Raw genomic sequence first — 17,241 nt, 5'->3', positions numbered from 1 at the left:
TCACATCAGATAATGGTTCAGAACTAAATATTGGACAATTCTGAAGCAGCCTTCCATGAGCCCTGAGATAAACTGATTCAAGATCTGTGGAAGGAGCGGAAACATACAGTCTGGAGACAGCATCCTTCAAACCTGAAGCTCACAGAGAGTGGGCAAATACCTGTTGACAGGTGCACAAGACTCACAGAGTTACAGAAATCAGCTGATTGCAGTGACTGAATCCAAGTTGTGCAACAAAATGTTAAGCTAATGGCATCATTCTTATTGTCAAGACCACTTTCATTGGATTGTTTCTTAAAATAATTCAGTTGAATCGACTGTAGTTCCTCGCTACTTCGCGGTTCGACTTATTGCAATTTGTGGACGTACGGTCCATAATATTGTACAGGACACATGATTGGCAACTTTAATATTAGTCACATGATTGGGGCAGTAATGGATACAGTACTGTACAGTAAAAAGTTAATGAAAAAAAAACAATACTTCAGACAGGCGCTGCCGTTTTGCAGTTTTTGCTCAGTAAGCCTCCGCTGTATTCTCGCTCATAATGACCACATTTCCCAGAAGGCAACAGGGCCCCACCCAGAAGCCCCGTTTCCTTCTGCTGAAAAAAACAGAGGTAAAGTTTTGATCTGATCAGCGCACAGTGGATGCAGAGAAGTCGCACTGAATCCACCGAAGCGGACCAGAACTGGAGCAGAACCAGCCCTCCAGACCCATCGGTGAATCTTGAAAGCTGGTACCCGGTTCACGAGGACTTCTAAGCATGGACGCACGCCGAAGATCCGGAGCTGTTTTTGTAGCGGCCATTGGGACATTTTTTATCCAGACTTAGACTCGATCGACCACCTACGGTCCCACGACAGCCAACAGGTCTGCCCACCCCCAAATGCGCTTCGGTGCTCAAGAGCTGCAATGAAATGAACCAGAACCAGACCTCCACTCAGCGGTGAACCTGAGAGCTCCTAGCCAGCCAACAAGGACCTCTAAGCGGGGGACAGGTGCCAAGCCCATCAGGACTTTTTTCATCCAAATGTACTCCAATCGACCCCCTACAGTCCCACGCCGGCCAACAGAAGGTCGGAACGAGAGCCGCTCCTGATTTGCAGAGCATGGTGAGTAAAATTTAGTAGCTACATATACAGTACTGTACGTATGTTGTTAAAATGACGTAGGTTTAAGAGTTTAGAACATTGCAAAAGTGTGGGAAGGGTTTCTAAAGCCTTAATATATATATATATATATATATATATATATACATAAATACTAAAATAAATATGTTGCTACTTCACAGAATTTCACTTACTGCGGGCGGGATCAGAACCGAGCCCTCGCAATAAACGAGGGACTACTGCAGCTGATTTTCAGTATTATTTTTCCTGCTATTACATTTGTCAGGTGAAGATTGTTTCAGTGACCTTTGTGGGTTTTTTCTTGCTTTAACAAAAGGGTGACAGCATATTTTTCCATGTCTGTAAACTAGTTCCCTACAGCTTTAAAGCACACACACCAGCTGAAGCCATGCATCCTGGAACCACAGCTGTAACTGAGAAGAAGAAAGTTGGTCAGGAAGTGGATTTTGTGCTTGAAAAATCTGAGCGTGAAAAGATGTCTCGGTCTCTCACACATGCACATCTAAGCTCAGACAAGCAGCTATCAGAATCCTAGAAGATCTCAGGACACTGGCTCCAGTCTTGTCTTTCTTTGGCTTCCCAGTAGCCGCCTTTGTAGACGTAGGTGCTTTCTCCCGTAGTCTCGTCTGTTCTCCTTTCAAACCACAGAGGCAGGTAACCCTCAATGTCTTGACCTGAGAGCAAAGAGTTGTACACTTTTAAAACGGAGATAATTATACAAATAGTAAAAGAGATAAAAGAAAGAATCTGTCCTCAACCTTCTTGCTGTGGTCCAAGTACTCACCCTCCTCCAGTGCCTGGTTCGCTTGTGCCTCCCTCCGTTTCCTCTCGAGCCTTTGACGGTCCTCTAGCCGCTGCTTCTCATTGTTCGCTTCGTCCCAAAGACCTGCCTCCATCAGCCTCTGATCCGGCCTCAGGCGACTGTCGGTGGGCGCGATGCCGTCCTCTGGCTCGTTTAAGGTCAGCGCCAGCGAGGAGAAGAAGTGCATGTTCTCTGCGTTATCTCTGAGACAGAAAAAACACTGTTGACAAAGTGCTGCACACTGTCGCGTTCAGTCTTTAGGATGTAGTAGTGATGTCAAACATACGGAAGAGGGTATTTCTTCCACAGCAGTTTGGGCTGAAGCGTTTGATAAACTGTCTTTTGTTTGCCTTCAGTGCCTCCACATCCTTGGCTGCTTTCTACTATTTTTGCACTTTCCATTTTGTCGTCCCAGGTCCCTGACAGGATGTAACGGGCCGTCCCTTCTTTGTCCTCTACTACTCCTGTCACCTGAAGACATAATGGGAATATACAAGAATATATCCATTACATCCCCTCAGACTGCATATTTAGAGCTAGCTGGCGCATAGCTGTAACTAAATGTAAAGGTAAGACTTACTTTGCGTGGGACTTCCCTGGAGAAGTAGCTGTATGGGGAGAATTTGAGATGGCAGGTGTCCTTTGTAGTTGTGTTCACAATGTCGATGTCTCCAGACTGTTGACAGCATCAGACAAAAGGCCGGTGAGAAGAACAATTTGGGATTAAACCATGTACTGACAGCAAAACTACACTGCCTGGCCAAAAAAAAGGTCACACACTAATATTTTGTTGGATCGCATTTAGCTTTGATTACAGCATGCATTCACTGTGGCGATGTTTCGATAAGCTTCTGCAATGTCAAGATCTATTGCCATCCAATGTTGCATTAGGCACTAGGCATGATGGGTACATCACTTCACCTGCCTCTCTTCTTACCCTGATGCGCCCATCACTCTGGAACAGTAAATCTGGACTCATCAGACCACATGACCTTCTTCCATTGCTCCAGAGTCCAATCTTTATGCTCCCTAGCAAATTGAAGCCTTTTTTTCTAGTTAGCCTCACTGATTAGTGGTTTTCTTAAGGCTACACGGCTGTTCAGTCCCAATCCCTTGAGTTCCCTTCACACTGTGCGTGTGGAAATGCTCTTAATTTCACTATTAAACATAGCCCAGAGTGCTAATGTTGTTTTTCTTCCATTTGATTTCACCAAATGTTTAAGTGATCACCGATCACGATCATTCAGGATTTTTTTCCGACCACATTTCTTCCTCGACGACGATGGGTCCTCACTATCCTTCCTGTTTTTAATAATGCGTTGGACAGTTCTTAACCCAATTTTAATAGTTTCTGCAATCTCCTTAAATGTTTTCTCTGCTTGATGCCAATGATTTGACCCTTCTCAAACTGACTGACATCTTTTCCACGACCACGCCATGTGTCTTTCAACATGGTTGTTTAAGAAATGAGAAGCAACTCATTGCACCAGTTGAGGTTAAATAACTTGTTGCCAGCTGAAAGATAATCACACATGCAGTAATTATCCAATAGGAGGCTCGTACCTATCTGCTTAGTTAAATCCAGGTGGTGACTTTTTTGTGGCCAGGCAGTGTACTTTCCCTCAGTACAGTATATCATCACAATGATTTTTTTTAAATATATGTTTTATTTCTGTCAATTCTACAAAGCCATTTCCATCTATTAGAAGGAGCACTGTTGAGTTTTGGACAGCAGTCCACTATTTTAAGTTTACCTCATAAATTATTTTCACATTTATGAGCAAATCAAGATTTTGTGTGTTTTCAGAGCTTTTTTCTGTTTCAACATATGGGATTTGCAAATTAGGTACAAGAAAAACAGACCTGATCGATCCAAAGCTTCCCTACAATAATGTTGTGCACAGTCGACGTCACTTTGCTCCACACATAATGGTTTCCACTTGAGTGGAACTGCAGGTGGATGCTACCTGTAGAGAAGAGAACATGTGATATTTAGATGCATTTCTGGACTGCATCTAGCTTTTGGTGGCATGTATGGTGATATACATCACTAAAATGTTCCTTACCTAATGGCATGACTGAAATATATTTCCCACGGAACTTGCTGTCGATGGTGATGTGCTGCCACAGAGTCCATCCTCGCTGTGAGGCCACGTGGTGGGCAGCAGCTGGTGGATGGTGGCTGACCTGAGGTTGAATGGTATCAGCTGGTGTCAGAGGAAGATATACACTGTACACTAATTAAATTGGTTGAATGTGTTTGCGTGTAAACAAAACGCAGAACTAAAAAAATATGGATTTTTATTTTTCCGTCTTGCCTGCTCAGAGATGGAGCAATAGCCATACTCATCCAGTCGGTCCAGCTCGTAAGTCTCCCCCAGCAGAGGGTTGAAGGGCTTGGCAGTTCGATGGACCGTGGTGGAGTAGGAGGAGACGGAGAAGGCAGCCACGAGGCACATCTGCTCCAGAGACGAGTCGCAGCGAGCTGCCCGGTCCAGGAGCTCGCTGTACTCCAGATCCTCCGTCAGACGTTGGAGCATCGACAGCGGCTCGTTGAAGTTTACCTGCAAGAAAACATTTAGCACACCGATTTACTAAACATCCTAAAAAACTGAATACCGCTCACGCGTGCTAAATTTCGTTGGGTTTTAATTTACAGGCATGGGTATCTTAGAGAGGTCTTTGCCAATACAGTTCTTCATGATGCTCCACAAGTTGAGGGAGTAGTTTGGTTTGTCAGGAATGCGACTGCGCCTCGTTCTTCGCAGCTGCACCTGGTTTGTGCCTGGGGTGTCCTTTAAATACCAAAAAAAACAACAACAACATTTTTGTTTATTTGAATGGGTATGACATGACAGAGTAAAGCGTTTTTTATTTATTTATTTTTTTTTTACTTACGTTCTCAATGTGGGTCCAGTCATTTGGCATTCCTCCACTCATCATACTCAGATTACTCCCCGAGTGCCTGAAAGAACATTTCAGACAAAATAATAGCTACAGAAGTCCAAACACAGCTTTGAAACTATATCTATACTAGAGTTGCATTCGGGCCCAGAAAATCTGTCCCGACCTGGCCCCAACCCATAGCCATCATTTCCGAACCCGACGAATTAACAGTAATTGCAGGTCCGAACTCGGAAAAAACCCAACATTCCTAATTAAGCTTTGACTGCTTATATAGTTATTAACAGTCGGTGGACGCGTGCGGCTAAGGGGGTGTTTGTCCTTTCATGGCCGTCAAAGCGCTTTAAATCTTTCATCATCATTCTGCATTATTCAGACACGGACCCTGCTCTGACGTCCGCGATGAATGCCCATTTTGGCCTTGATGGATTGCTGCCTGGCAGTATAGTCCATCTGAAGCTTAACTGAACTTTTTTTTTACCTCTTTCAAGGCTGGTCAGCATGTGCAGCTGGAGATTGTATGGCAAGCCGTGTTGTCATATAACTGGATCGTCAGCTGCGCGCATCTGCTGACGCAATCAAAAGCCCGACATTGGTCCGGACCGCACATTAAGCACATTATTGTGGTCCAGCCCGGCCCTAATCTGGGTCGGGCCAGGCCGGGCTCTGGGTTCGAGTTAGAAATGACATCTCTAATCTATACATCCACCCATTTTTTTCCGCCTCTTTATCAATTCCGGGTTGCGGGCGGCTGGAATATAAGGACACATAAAGACAAATGAGACAAACATCCACGCTCTCACCCACACCTAGGCTGCATTCAAAGTTACCAATTAGCCTAACGTGCATGATTCTGGTTTGTGGAAGCCGGAGTTCCCAGAACAAACTTATGAATACATGGGAGAACATACAAACTCCACACAGAAAGACCAGGAGGTGAACCTGCCACCTTCTAGCTGTGAGGCAACGGTGCTAACCACTGCACCACCGTGCTGCAAGCGTTGAAATTCCTGAATGAATGAATAAATGTCGTTTCTCACTTGTGTTCAGAGGCAGTCACAGTTATGAACGAAGGCGAGTCCTCCACGGCATCGAAGAACTCTACTTCTTCATTCTCATCGCTCGCGTCCACCTCCTGAGCCCGCTCCACACCTACAGCAACAAACAAGGGACACAGCTGAAGGAGCTTCAGCCTGTTTGATCCTACTAAACAGAAAGTGGTTTAAAGATGAAGAGACTATTCAAGCTTCAAACTGATGCTTGATTAATGTCACTTTTTACAGACACTACTGCAGACATTTTGTGTGACAATTTGTTCATTAATGTTGATTTTTGCTGACAAACACAGTTGAAAAACACAAAATGCTATTAACTACCATACAAATAATCTCTTATTGCTTTTAACAGATGTACAGCATTTAAACCTTTGATTATCTGCACAGATTAATTTATTATAATAACCTGGCATAATGGCTGGTTTCAGACTCTTTTTATGCAACCTAGTGAGCGGTGTCATGCTGTAAACATGCTGTTTCTTAGATTTTGGCTCATGTTTTTGTTTGGTTTCGTTAATGAAAATCATCACTTTTATTTGCCAGCATTGCTGTTGCACTGTGAGCACAATGACAATAACAGACACCCCCGCAGAAATCAAACGAAACACAGAGATACGTTAGCAGGAGCTAAGCGAAAAGGAAGAATTATGGAAAAGCTTCTCTCACCACAAAGTAGAAGATAAAAAGTTCAAACCTTGTATTATTTTCTGGTAGATTTACAGTAAATTATCGGATAATTATACAAGGTTTGAACTTTTTATCATTTACTTTAACCTTTATTGTTTAAAAAAAACTGCTGTGACACTTTTATCTTTCTTTAAGCAATACAATCTTATGAAAACACTGGATTTTTATATATAAATGACATTTAAAGTAAAAAAAAACAAAAAAAACATGGACGTGGCACCTACTCATTTCTCAGATGAACTCTCTGAACTGTATAAACCCAGTCTTTTTTTATTGGCTCAAAACATTTTAAATAAACTAAATAGTTTTTGTGGAAGGAACAGTCAGAGGCTGAATAACTAAATGAAAACTTTACAAGAACTTGTTCGAAACTGATCTGTTTGTTGTGTGCTATTCCATATTTTTGACAGTTATACATGTGAATGTTATTAAATGATTTCCCTGATGTGACTCGTGAAGGTGGAGCTCAATATGTCAGGCTGCAACTCATGATCATTGGCAATATTTATCAGCTCTATCAATCTCCTGACAGCGTGTCAGCAAAATATGTCATGAACTACTGGATGAGTTTAATAAAATTTAAAAAGTAATCACTGGATGTACATCTATAATTACCTTTCTTTCAACCTGATTCAAGATGGCCACCAATCAATCAGACACTAAGCTAAAATTTGGCGTAGTAGTAGCTGAAAGTCATTATCATCCCATACACATCGCACACTTTTTGTTAAAACTTTTGACATGCAAGGCAACGGGTGATATGCATTCCTTTAAGAATTGCTACTTTCATTTGCTTAATTCTTCAAAAGGGAGAATTACCGTACTTGCCGCTGTACACGTCGCACCGCCGAATAAGTCGCATCAGTCCAAATATGTTTAAGTGGAAAAAAAACATAAATATGTCGCTTCACCGTATAAGTCGCATCTATTATGTGTCACCTCTGACGTGTTGCGTTTGTTATGCGGAAATGTGGGCCGATGTGCCAAAAATCGATTGGCTGCCAAATGACGGCTGCGGGAGTTAACAAGAATTTAACAAGATTAACACTTAAAAACAATTATTTGTTTGCTCAAAATTATAGCAAAGGTGTGTCTCAGTTTAAGTTTTGCTTAATAAATGCACTTTGACGGTCAAATCAGCTGCATTTCAAAAGCCGATTCGCTGCTGCGGTAGTGCGCAGAGGGACGACTTGCTGTGCATTTCTTCGAAATTTAACAAGATAACCAGTCACGTAAACATGATTGTTAAATCCTGTTTTTTTTTTTCAGCTGAGGCGGCTGTCTAAGCTGAAGCCCATACTGTCCAAAAAGAATCTTGAGACAGTGATCCATGCGTTCATAACATCCTGAAATACTACGAATACTGCAGTGCGCTTCTGTTTGGAATCAATCAATCCTCCATTGCACAGCTACAACTGGTCCAAAATGCTGCAGCCTGATTTTTAACTGGTACAGGCAAAAGAGAGCACATTACTCCAGTTTTGGCCTCCCTGCAATAGCTACCCATTCACCTTCGAATCCAGTTCAAAATACTCATGTATGTTTTTAAACCACTGAACAGTTCGGCCCCATCTTATCTCATTGATCTTCTGCAGCCATATGTCCCACTGCGCTCTCTGAGGTCAGCAGACCAGATGCTTCTTTCAGTTCCAGGAACCCGTCATAAGCTCAGAGGTGACAGGGCTTTCTCTGTTGCAGGTCCAAGACTGTGGAATGAGTTGCCACTGCATGTCAGGCAGGCTCCCAAAGTCTCGCTTGAAAACCCACTTTTATTCCTTTGCCTTTGACACAGTGTAATTTGTTTTGATCCTGTCTGTATTCTACCGTGTTGGCCATTCAGTTATTATCTGCTGCTATTTGTATCTATATTTTTATTTTGTTTTCCTGTCAGCTGTGCTTGTTTGTTTCTATTGTACAGCACTTTGGTTGGCCTTGTTGCTGTTTTAAATGCTCTATAAATAAATTGGTATAGTATGGTATTAATGAGACACTTGGCTTACCACATTGCTCGAGCGCCTCTAGTGGCTCAAAATGGTAGTGTTCAATATTTTCCCATGTCTGAATGAATGAAATCGTCAGATCTCAGCCAAAAATTGGGTTAGAAATATGGGGAAAAATGTATATTAGTCGCTTCACAGGGCATGCTAATTTATGCAAAAAGGTGCAAATAATACAGCAAAAAGTACAGTATTTGCTAAAATCTGTGTAATTTGAGCAATATCGTTTCATCCTTACTGTCACTAAAAGACCTTGAATATTGTGTTCATATTATGTGAACTTAAACGTAGATGCAAAAGTTTCAAATTCAACACAAAGAATTACACACTATGCTTCAAAAAAGTAAAAAAAACTATGAGAAGTTGTAACAAACAGAAAAACTAACAGAGCACACCAAAACATAATTTATGCCTTTTTGACTAATATATTAATTTCCCAACACATTCTGTGACATTTTTCTTACAGACATGCATCACTACTAGAAGCTAGAAGAGGGCCACATTCTTTAATTCAACATTTTGTGTGCGTTTCTCTTCACAGTATGGAGTTGTCTAGGCGACTGAGGAGGCAAGTCTCACCTGCATACGAGGTGGGGTTCTCCCTCCAGGCTCTCTCCAGGCTGTTGTGCTGCTTGGCTAACTGCTCGATGGTCTCCTCCAGATGGTGACGCTGTTCTCTCTCATAGTGCAGAGTCTTCTGCCACTTCCGGCTGTGAGATTCGGCCACGTCCAAAAAGTCACGACAAGCCTGAAGTGGGAACGCAACGCACGTCAAGAGGCTGCAAAAAAACTTATCAGGCTGCAGAAGTTTGAAGTGCGTGAACTCACATTGATCATAGCATTGGAGGTGATGCGGAAAAGCGTGGCTCGCTCGTTCACAGCTTTCACTCTGTCTGTGCTGTCAGTGGAGCCACGCAGGTCTTCCAGGTCGCTGAGGGAGCGCTGGAGGGCGGCGCCGTGCTTCCCTATCAGCTCATTGCAGGTACCCAGATCCTCCAACTTGGTGGCCAGGGTCTTGAGCACACCTTTGTTCAGGGCATGTTCCCCCTGAGGCGCAGGGGTTTCATCTCCTGAGTCGTCTTCACGCAGAGGTACAAAAACGTCACCAGTTTAACAACTTACCACAAACTGTTTTTATAGGTTATCGTGTTCGAACGTTCTCTGAGAAGATGGGAAGCAAGATTTCATCTGAGAGTCTGGGGAAGATATTTTAAATATTCTAAAATTAGAGTGGGACTAGTTGAGGGTGTTAATGGCGAGTGGATGGCGAAAAATAACACCTCACTCTGGACTTCAGCATCCTTTCATTTACAAAATCTGAAAGCTGTGAATGAAAACGGTTGCCCAGGAAACGCAGGACCTGTGCAATCAGGAGGCAACGCTATTTTTAGAAAAAAGGGAGAAAAAAGGATGACGCACCCTTTCCTTTCTCTCTTTGTGGCTCTTTCTAACTGCTGCTGGCATGAGTTGAGCTAAGTGTCTCAAGGTTTTTCAGACATTACAAAGTATATGCACAATATTAGATTTAATCTGTACTATTTTAAAGTTGTAATCTACAATAACTTAATATCTGTCATCTTACAGCCCCAATGCTGAAAAAGTTAGGACGTTGTGCACAACGTAAAAAAAAAAGAATGCAACGATTTGCAATTTTTTTAATCCATATTTTATTCAAAATTTAACAGTGTAAACATATTGTATTAAATGCTGAAACTAAGAAATTGTATTATTTTCTGGAAAAAACAAGGTAATTTTGAGTTTTCCGGTATCAACACTAGGCCTGTCACGATAACAAATTTTGCTGGGCGATTAATTGTCTCAGAAATTATTGCGATAAACGATAATATTGTTTGAAATTTGACAATAATTAGTAATTATTGTAATTGTTGTCAAATTTAAGAAGAAATGTTTCCCATCTTATGTTTTGTTATGCGTGTGGTACCTTTTGTTGATCACCGGATGGCAGTGTAAGACTGTTTGAACTGAAGGATGGATAGTGAGAGAGCAAGAAAAATGGGAGGGAGACACTTTGAAGCTTTGACAAAACGGAGGTTTTTCCCCGAGGTCAGCCTGTTAGCTTAGCTCGTAGCTTAGCTTCTCAGCTTAGCTGCTTTTAACGATCCAAAAACGGGATTTGTATGGTTAAAACAGATTTTAAAGAGAAAGGGAGGGGTCAGTAAAGAGCACCGGAGTTGAACCGTGTCTTCAGTGGAAACAGAGAAACACAAAGAAACGATAAAGCCGATAAATGAAAACGAGGTTGATAATTTTCATTTATCGTGCGATTAATTGATTTATTGTGTATTGCGACAGGCCTAATCGACACATTCAAGAACATTGTGATAGAGACAACAAAAGGCTCTAAAAGGTAAGTGTCACAAATAAGAAGCAGCTGCAAAATCCTTTTGTGTTGAATTATGTTAACTGGAATTTAGATTAATAGGTTAATGCATTTTAGAGAGGCTGAATCTCTCTGAAGTAAAGATGGGCAGAGGTTCACCAGTCTGAGAAAACTGTCTAAAAATAGTGGAATAATTTCAGAATAATGTTCCTATCAGACATTTAGGAAGGCTTTTATCCTGTCATCTACAGTTCATAATATAAAAATATTCCAATAATCTGGAGATAGTTAAGACTGAAAGTCAACATCAGACGCTTGTGATCCTCAGAGCATCTGCATTAAAAACAGATCTGATTCTGCTCTGGACGTCACTGCATGGGCTCAGGAACATTTCCACGGATCATTGTTTGTAAACACAGCTCATTGTGCCATCCACACATGCATGTTAAAGCTCTATCGTGCAAAGATAAGCCATATGTGAACACCATCCGGAAACACGTCTGTCTTCTCTGAGACCAATCTCATTTAAAATGAACGGAGGCAAAGTGTGAAACTGTTCTGAAGTCAAACAAATCAAAACGTGAAATTATTTTGGAAAACCATAGATGCCATGTCCTCTGACCTAAAAAAAAGGGAGGGGCTATCCGGCCTGTTATCAACATAAACTTGACTCGCTAATGGTATGGAGGTGCATTAGTGGCATCATCGATACAGAATGGTATTTATAGGTTTGAGAACATAATTGGCAAAATAAAAGTCAGCAAAGAAGACCCAGGACTGTTGAACATCTAGAATCCTACATCAAACAAGAATGGGATGCGTTCTGTAAAACTCCAGCAGCTGAGGAGGGGATGCTTCACAGAAGGAAACAGACCAACTTTCTTTGAGATGCGTTGCTGCCATCAGATTCAAAATTAACTTGGTAATATATATATATATTTTTTTATTAAACATTTAATATGTTTACTCTTTTCCCTTATGAATAAAATATAAATTTATGAGATTTGCAAGCCATTGCATTAAGCATTTATTTATACTTTACACAACTCTTTTGAATGTGGGTTAAAAAAAAGAAAGAAAGGAATTTAGGAGAATAAAACAGTGTTTGTATAGAGTAATATTTCTTAAAAATATATATTTGCATGTTTATCCATAAAAAAAGACATTGGGGAAAATAAAATCTTCAGGTTTTATACGATTATATAAATCATAAAAATAATCCAGATCCAAAATGCATGCAACTCCATCCAATGTAATGAAACTTTTTCTGGGTCAAAACAATCTCTTCTAAAGGATTGGTGTATTAAATCTCAGAACTCAAAATCATGCCATCTGTATCTGGGTCAGTGTAGTAATGTGAGTGTCAAAGCATGCAGAAAAACTACCACAGTCTATTAAAGAGAAGAATAAATAAATAACTACAAAGACAATCAGGGTAAACTGGATTAGCAGTCTCTGGAGAAGATTAAAAATGAGAGGGTTGAAAACCCCTTCAGGCTTCTGTGATGACTCCACGTCTGACGTCTAGCAGATTTCAGCTGCTCAAGGTGTGAAGACGTCTTGTTCTGCAGCCATCTGCCATCCAACATGTTTTGATGGACATGCAAAGACACTAAACGGCAAAACTCATCCTGAGACTGTGCTGCGAGTGCAAGTAAAAGACATATAAAGGTGTGCAGCAATGAGTTCTTTCTCTTGTGCACAGGATACTGGACAGGCTGAGCCCCAACGATGACTCATTGTTAAATTACAAAAAAATGACACCCACAGGTGATAAAGGGAGCGTCATTAGTGTGGGAAGAGAGTCAAGAGTTAAAAACCAGAAGAGGGGGAGCAGTGTGAATTTTTGCAGCTCGAACAGAGAATTTAAAGCCTTTTACCTCCATACAAACAGCTGATTTATTCATTCTAACAGTGTTGTGTATGTATACCAGAATTAAAAATATAACAGCTACACAACAACTACTTATAAATACTGTATGCATGAAAAGAAAGCTCATCCCATGTGTGCTCATAATGTGGACGATATAATAAACTCGGTGCCCTGCCATTTCAAACTCCAGTTAATTACTGTCGTTTTCATCCACTTACAGGTAATTAATTTGTCCTGGAACGGAGGCCATAACTGCTCGTGCAACGTCATCTGTAATCACTTCACCAACATGCACAAGGATTTGCATCCCTGCTCATTTAACATGTGCATCCTCTATGCTTTTCACAGCTATTTGAATGAAATCCAAGGTATTCTTTTGCAAATTACAAACTTATGACTGGAATAATGAGCAAAAAGAACTCTAAGAGGGTGTCAAGCTGTATAAAAATCCCTAAATGGGCTCACAATTTAAGCTGTAATAGCTACTGTGGCAAAGCCTGCTGGTAGATGCAGCTTATAATTCTCAAGGTGATCAGAATGACACAAAACATACATTTGCTTCTCGCGTGTGGAAGGCTTTTTCAAAGCGTGTTTACAACCACATCTTTAATCATTCATATGTACATAATCGTCTCAAAGAGAATATAATTTAAACCAATCGTAAATATAATCCTACTGTTCTGGTTTGAAATGAGTTTGAGAACAAATGTCATTTTGTTAACGTTAAAAAATGAATGTTTTCACCAAGTAGTAAAAACTGGCTGAACTCTGAAACACGTTTCAGGACAAAATCCGTCACTTAGAACGATGCAAGGAATCAATTAAACATAAAGCGTCCAAGTAACAGTAAAAACAGCTTACTTACAAGGTGACACTCAGAGAAAAGCCTGCACTCGTACCTGCCTGTTCTCCATGTGGTGGAAAATATTTTCAATGAAAGCCACAAACAATGCTCTGCTCTTTCTCTCTCTGTCCCTCTTTTTAAAACCCCTCCTGCTAGCAAAGGGAGAGGAGGAGTCAGGAGAGGAAGGTCATTTCATTCAGCTTCGCTGCCATCATACTGAAGGATGCAGGGATGGAGGACGGGGAAGTGGATGCGTGTCTGCGTTCTCAAGTGACACAAGACTGAACAAGCATACATGTTTAGAAATTCAGGGTATATATAATTTTAACCCATATTTTATATATTATACGATTTAGTCACATTTTTATCCTTTTTGCCTTTAAACAATGTTTTCCTGAACAGACTAAACCAATGAGAAGACGCTGCACAACACTGACCCCTGGTGTTTTGTTGTTGCATTACACCTAAAATGACAAAGAAACATAATGCTTCTAGGGAAGTGGCTCAGCCAGCCTGCATTCAGGTTACAGCAGCTAAAATTAGTTTGACTACAGGCTTTCTCAGAAGAACCATGCTGTTCTTTTGAAGCAAATTTTCCAGGTTAGTCGGTCCCCTTCTAAAGAAGAAACAACGAATCACTCATGATAGAAATGAACTATTTATTGTCTATAAAAAGTCCCAGTTTACTTGAGAAATATTAACTCAGATCTCACCTGAATGATGCATCAGGAGGGTGGCATTGGCGTGCTGCAGGGCTGACACCCATCTCTGACACTCTCCCTCCGAGGTGGCCTTCAGGTGGTAGCTCCGGCCTCCGCTGGTCAACACGAAGTGACACGTGTCACCCACCTCGATGTGAGCTGTCGCCAAGGGAATGGTACCCCGGCAAGTGTGAGCCATCTCCACCTGAGTCCTGAGGGACAACAGCATGAATTGGATTTATACTCAAGCACCCTTAAAATTGACATCAACATCCCTAAAAGAGAAGATATATATGGAATATATATACCTTTATCTATCTATCCATTGGTATCTACTAGTATCTACCGGTGTCTGTCCGTCCATCCATCCATCCGCTCACCTACCTACCTAGTCCATCCATCCATCCGCTCACCTACCTACCTAGTTACACGGGTGTTTGTATCTTTATCTAGGCTTAAAAGGTGATAACGATTTTGCCTGTATCTGTGTGTAAGTGCATGTGTGTGCTTGTTTGTATCATCAGTAACATGTCTCATGAACCAGTCATGACATATTTTCATGAAACTCCTAACATACACTTTGGATGTACATCTACAACTCAATACCCTTTGGAGTCAACCCAATTCAAGATGGCCACCAACACTAATTGACCTTAGCCAACACAGAAAATGGCAACAGCTCATTTTCCAGTGTGCATGTATAATTTGATGTGGTAGTAGCTGAGAGTCACCCTCAATACTTTCTCGGACTGCTGCTAACACATTTCATGATCTTGCATTACAGTAGTCCCTCGATTATCGCGGGGGTTACGTTCCACCCTCCACCCCCTGTGATAAGTGAAAAACTGCGAAGTAGGAATTTGCTATATTTATTTTAGTATTTATGTATTTAAGGCTTTATAAACCCTTCCCACGCTCTTACAATGTTCTAAACTCTTTAACCTACGTAATTTTAACAACATACGTATATGTACTGTACAGCAAAATTTTACACACCAGCTCTGCATAACAGCAGCTCGGTTCCGGTTCTGCAGACCTATCCTACAGTGACAAAGCCCACCGAGCCATCCAGGATGATGTGCGCGTGGATATTGAGCGTCAGGATTATTTACGACTTTCCTGCCAGTTCTGTGAGCTTAATAGATAGCATAGAGTTGCGTTGCAAAAGTTTTCGTCCATTTCGGCCGAAAGGAGAGGCCAGAAGCAGTGTTGGCTTCTGGATAGAGCACTGTTGGCTTCTGGGTAGTGTAGTTTTTTTTGACTGGCCTTACAGTATAGGCTAGAGTTGCATTCGGGCCCAAAAAATCTGATCCAACCCGTCCCCAGTCCGCAGTCATAATTTCCAAACCCCACCCCGACCTGACAAATTAACAGTAATTACTGAACCTGGACAACCCCCCCCCACCACCACCACCACCACCACCACCCACGACATTTTTAATTAGTTATTAACGGTCGGGGACGCGCAAGATTCGGAGTTGAGGGGGTGTTTGTCATTTCATGGCCGTAAAAGAGCATTTAAACCCAGTTTCTGCCTGCATTCTGATTTATTCAGACACAGACCGTGCTCTGACACATCTGCTTTGAGATCTCACCTGTTTGGGTCGTCAGCCGCGTGTCCGCTGAGTGTAGCGGCTGAACGAACATCCATTTGGGTGATGGATCGCTGCCTGGCAGTATAGTCCCATCTGAAGCTTAACTGAACTTTTTACCTCTTTCAAAGTCGATCAGCTCACGGTGAAATGGTTGCGTGCGGCTGGTGGGTATATGGCAGGCCATGTTATCATATAATTGGATCGCGGCTGACTCTGACCCAATTAAAAGCCCGACACCGACCTGTCTCGCCCATCTAGCACATTATCATGGCTTGGCCCGCCCCAAATTCGGGTTGGGTGAGGCCAGGTTTAGGGCTCGGGTTATAAAAGACAGCTCTAGCATTAAAAGAAAACTACAAAATGGCGGCGCCAGTCCAAAGTATTTTTTCATTAACTTTTATCTCGTACCTTCCCAATCACGTGAGTAATTTTAAAGTTGACAATCGTTGAAAAACCACAAAAGAGCAAGTACGCGAAAGTTGAACGGTGAAGTTGTGAGGGTCTACTGTACATTTCAAGGTTATATTCACAAGGTTGGACCAAAAACAGGTAAACTTTTTTCAACCTAAAATGGTTTAAAACTCTGATATGAAAGGGCACCATTACCTCACAGTTTGAGAACCAGTGAGGTGGAACTGTTTTTTTTTGCCTCCTTTAGGGACAGTGGTCCCCCCCTGCAAGTTTGATTCTAGGACCGCCCCTGTTCGGAACTCACTTAAACAAAAAAAGACCCACGTTTTGAACTTTCTTTTAAACTGCGAGGTGTGTGTCGGGGGGAGCCCTGACGGTCGCTCGGCCCGTTTGGTACCGGTACCTGTAGTAGGACAGCAGGCCGTTGCTGAGGACGAACCAGCGCCGCTGGTAGCCCTTCAGGTAGTTGGTCCATTTGAAGAGCCAGCCCCTGTGGGTGTCCAGACTCTGCAGGTGCAGCCCGGGAAGAGTCGGGGAGGGCAGGCTCCTCACCAGCTCGTTCATTTGCCTCCCTCCTCCTGCAGGATGTTCCGAGACTCGGCGCAGTGACTGCGTGCGCAGTTGGCAGCAGCTGTACTGTAGCGTTAGCTGGACCCGTCTCGTGCCAAAAATCGATTGGCGGCCGCGGGAGCGCGCACGGGAGGACTCGCTGTTGCAGTTTTTCGAAATTTAACAAAATTAACACCTAAAAACATTTATTTGTTTTCTCGACATTATAGCAAACGTGTGTCTCTGATTAACTTTTCCTTAATAAATGCTGAATAATCTCCTTAATAATGGTTATAAACGCCGGGCGGTCAAGATCGATTTACAGGCGGCCAAATATCGATTACGGCTT

General features: G+C 42.0%; 1 protein-coding gene across 1 annotated transcript; it reads right to left on the bottom strand.

Moving 5' to 3' along the window:
- Positions 1–1,664: 1,664 nt before the first annotated feature.
- osbp2a (oxysterol binding protein 2a) lies at positions 1,665–16,907 on the bottom strand. Its single transcript, XM_037692459.1, has 14 exons — positions 16,747–16,907; positions 14,350–14,549; positions 9,407–9,657; positions 9,158–9,326; positions 5,880–5,991; positions 4,834–4,900; positions 4,593–4,730; positions 4,254–4,499; positions 4,002–4,122; positions 3,799–3,902; positions 2,516–2,611; positions 2,222–2,406; positions 1,918–2,138; positions 1,665–1,807 (listed from the first exon to the last, which is right to left on the bottom strand). Exons 1-14 carry the CDS (start codon positions 16,905–16,907, stop codon positions 1,665–1,667), a joined length of 2,214 nt encoding a protein of 737 aa, XP_037548387.1.
- Between the last annotated feature and the right edge of the window lie 334 nt (positions 16,908–17,241).

Source organism: Nematolebias whitei, chromosome 18 (genome assembly GCF_014905685.2).
Source record: "Nematolebias whitei isolate Nwh7 chromosome 18, NemWhi1, whole genome shotgun sequence".
NCBI lineage: Eukaryota > Metazoa > Chordata > Actinopteri > Cyprinodontiformes > Rivulidae > Nematolebias > Nematolebias whitei.
The sequence above is the reverse complement of the archived record's forward strand: the minus strand, read 5'-3'. Positions and strand labels throughout refer to the sequence as shown.

Excerpts from the sequence above, each read along its gene's own strand:
- osbp2a (XM_037692459.1), bottom strand. The coding sequence starts at position 16,907 with ATGAACGAGCTGGTGAGGAGCCTGCCCTCCCCGACTCTTCCCGGGCTG. Across the intron at positions 2,612-3,798 it reads GGAAGCTTTGGATCGATCAG|TCTGGAGACATCGACATTGT; the intron begins GTCTGTTTTTCT and ends TGCTGTCAACAG. Across the intron at positions 2,139-2,221 it reads TGGAAGAAATACCCTCTTCC|AGATAACGCAGAGAACATGC; the intron begins GTATGTTTGACA and ends TTTCTGTCTCAG.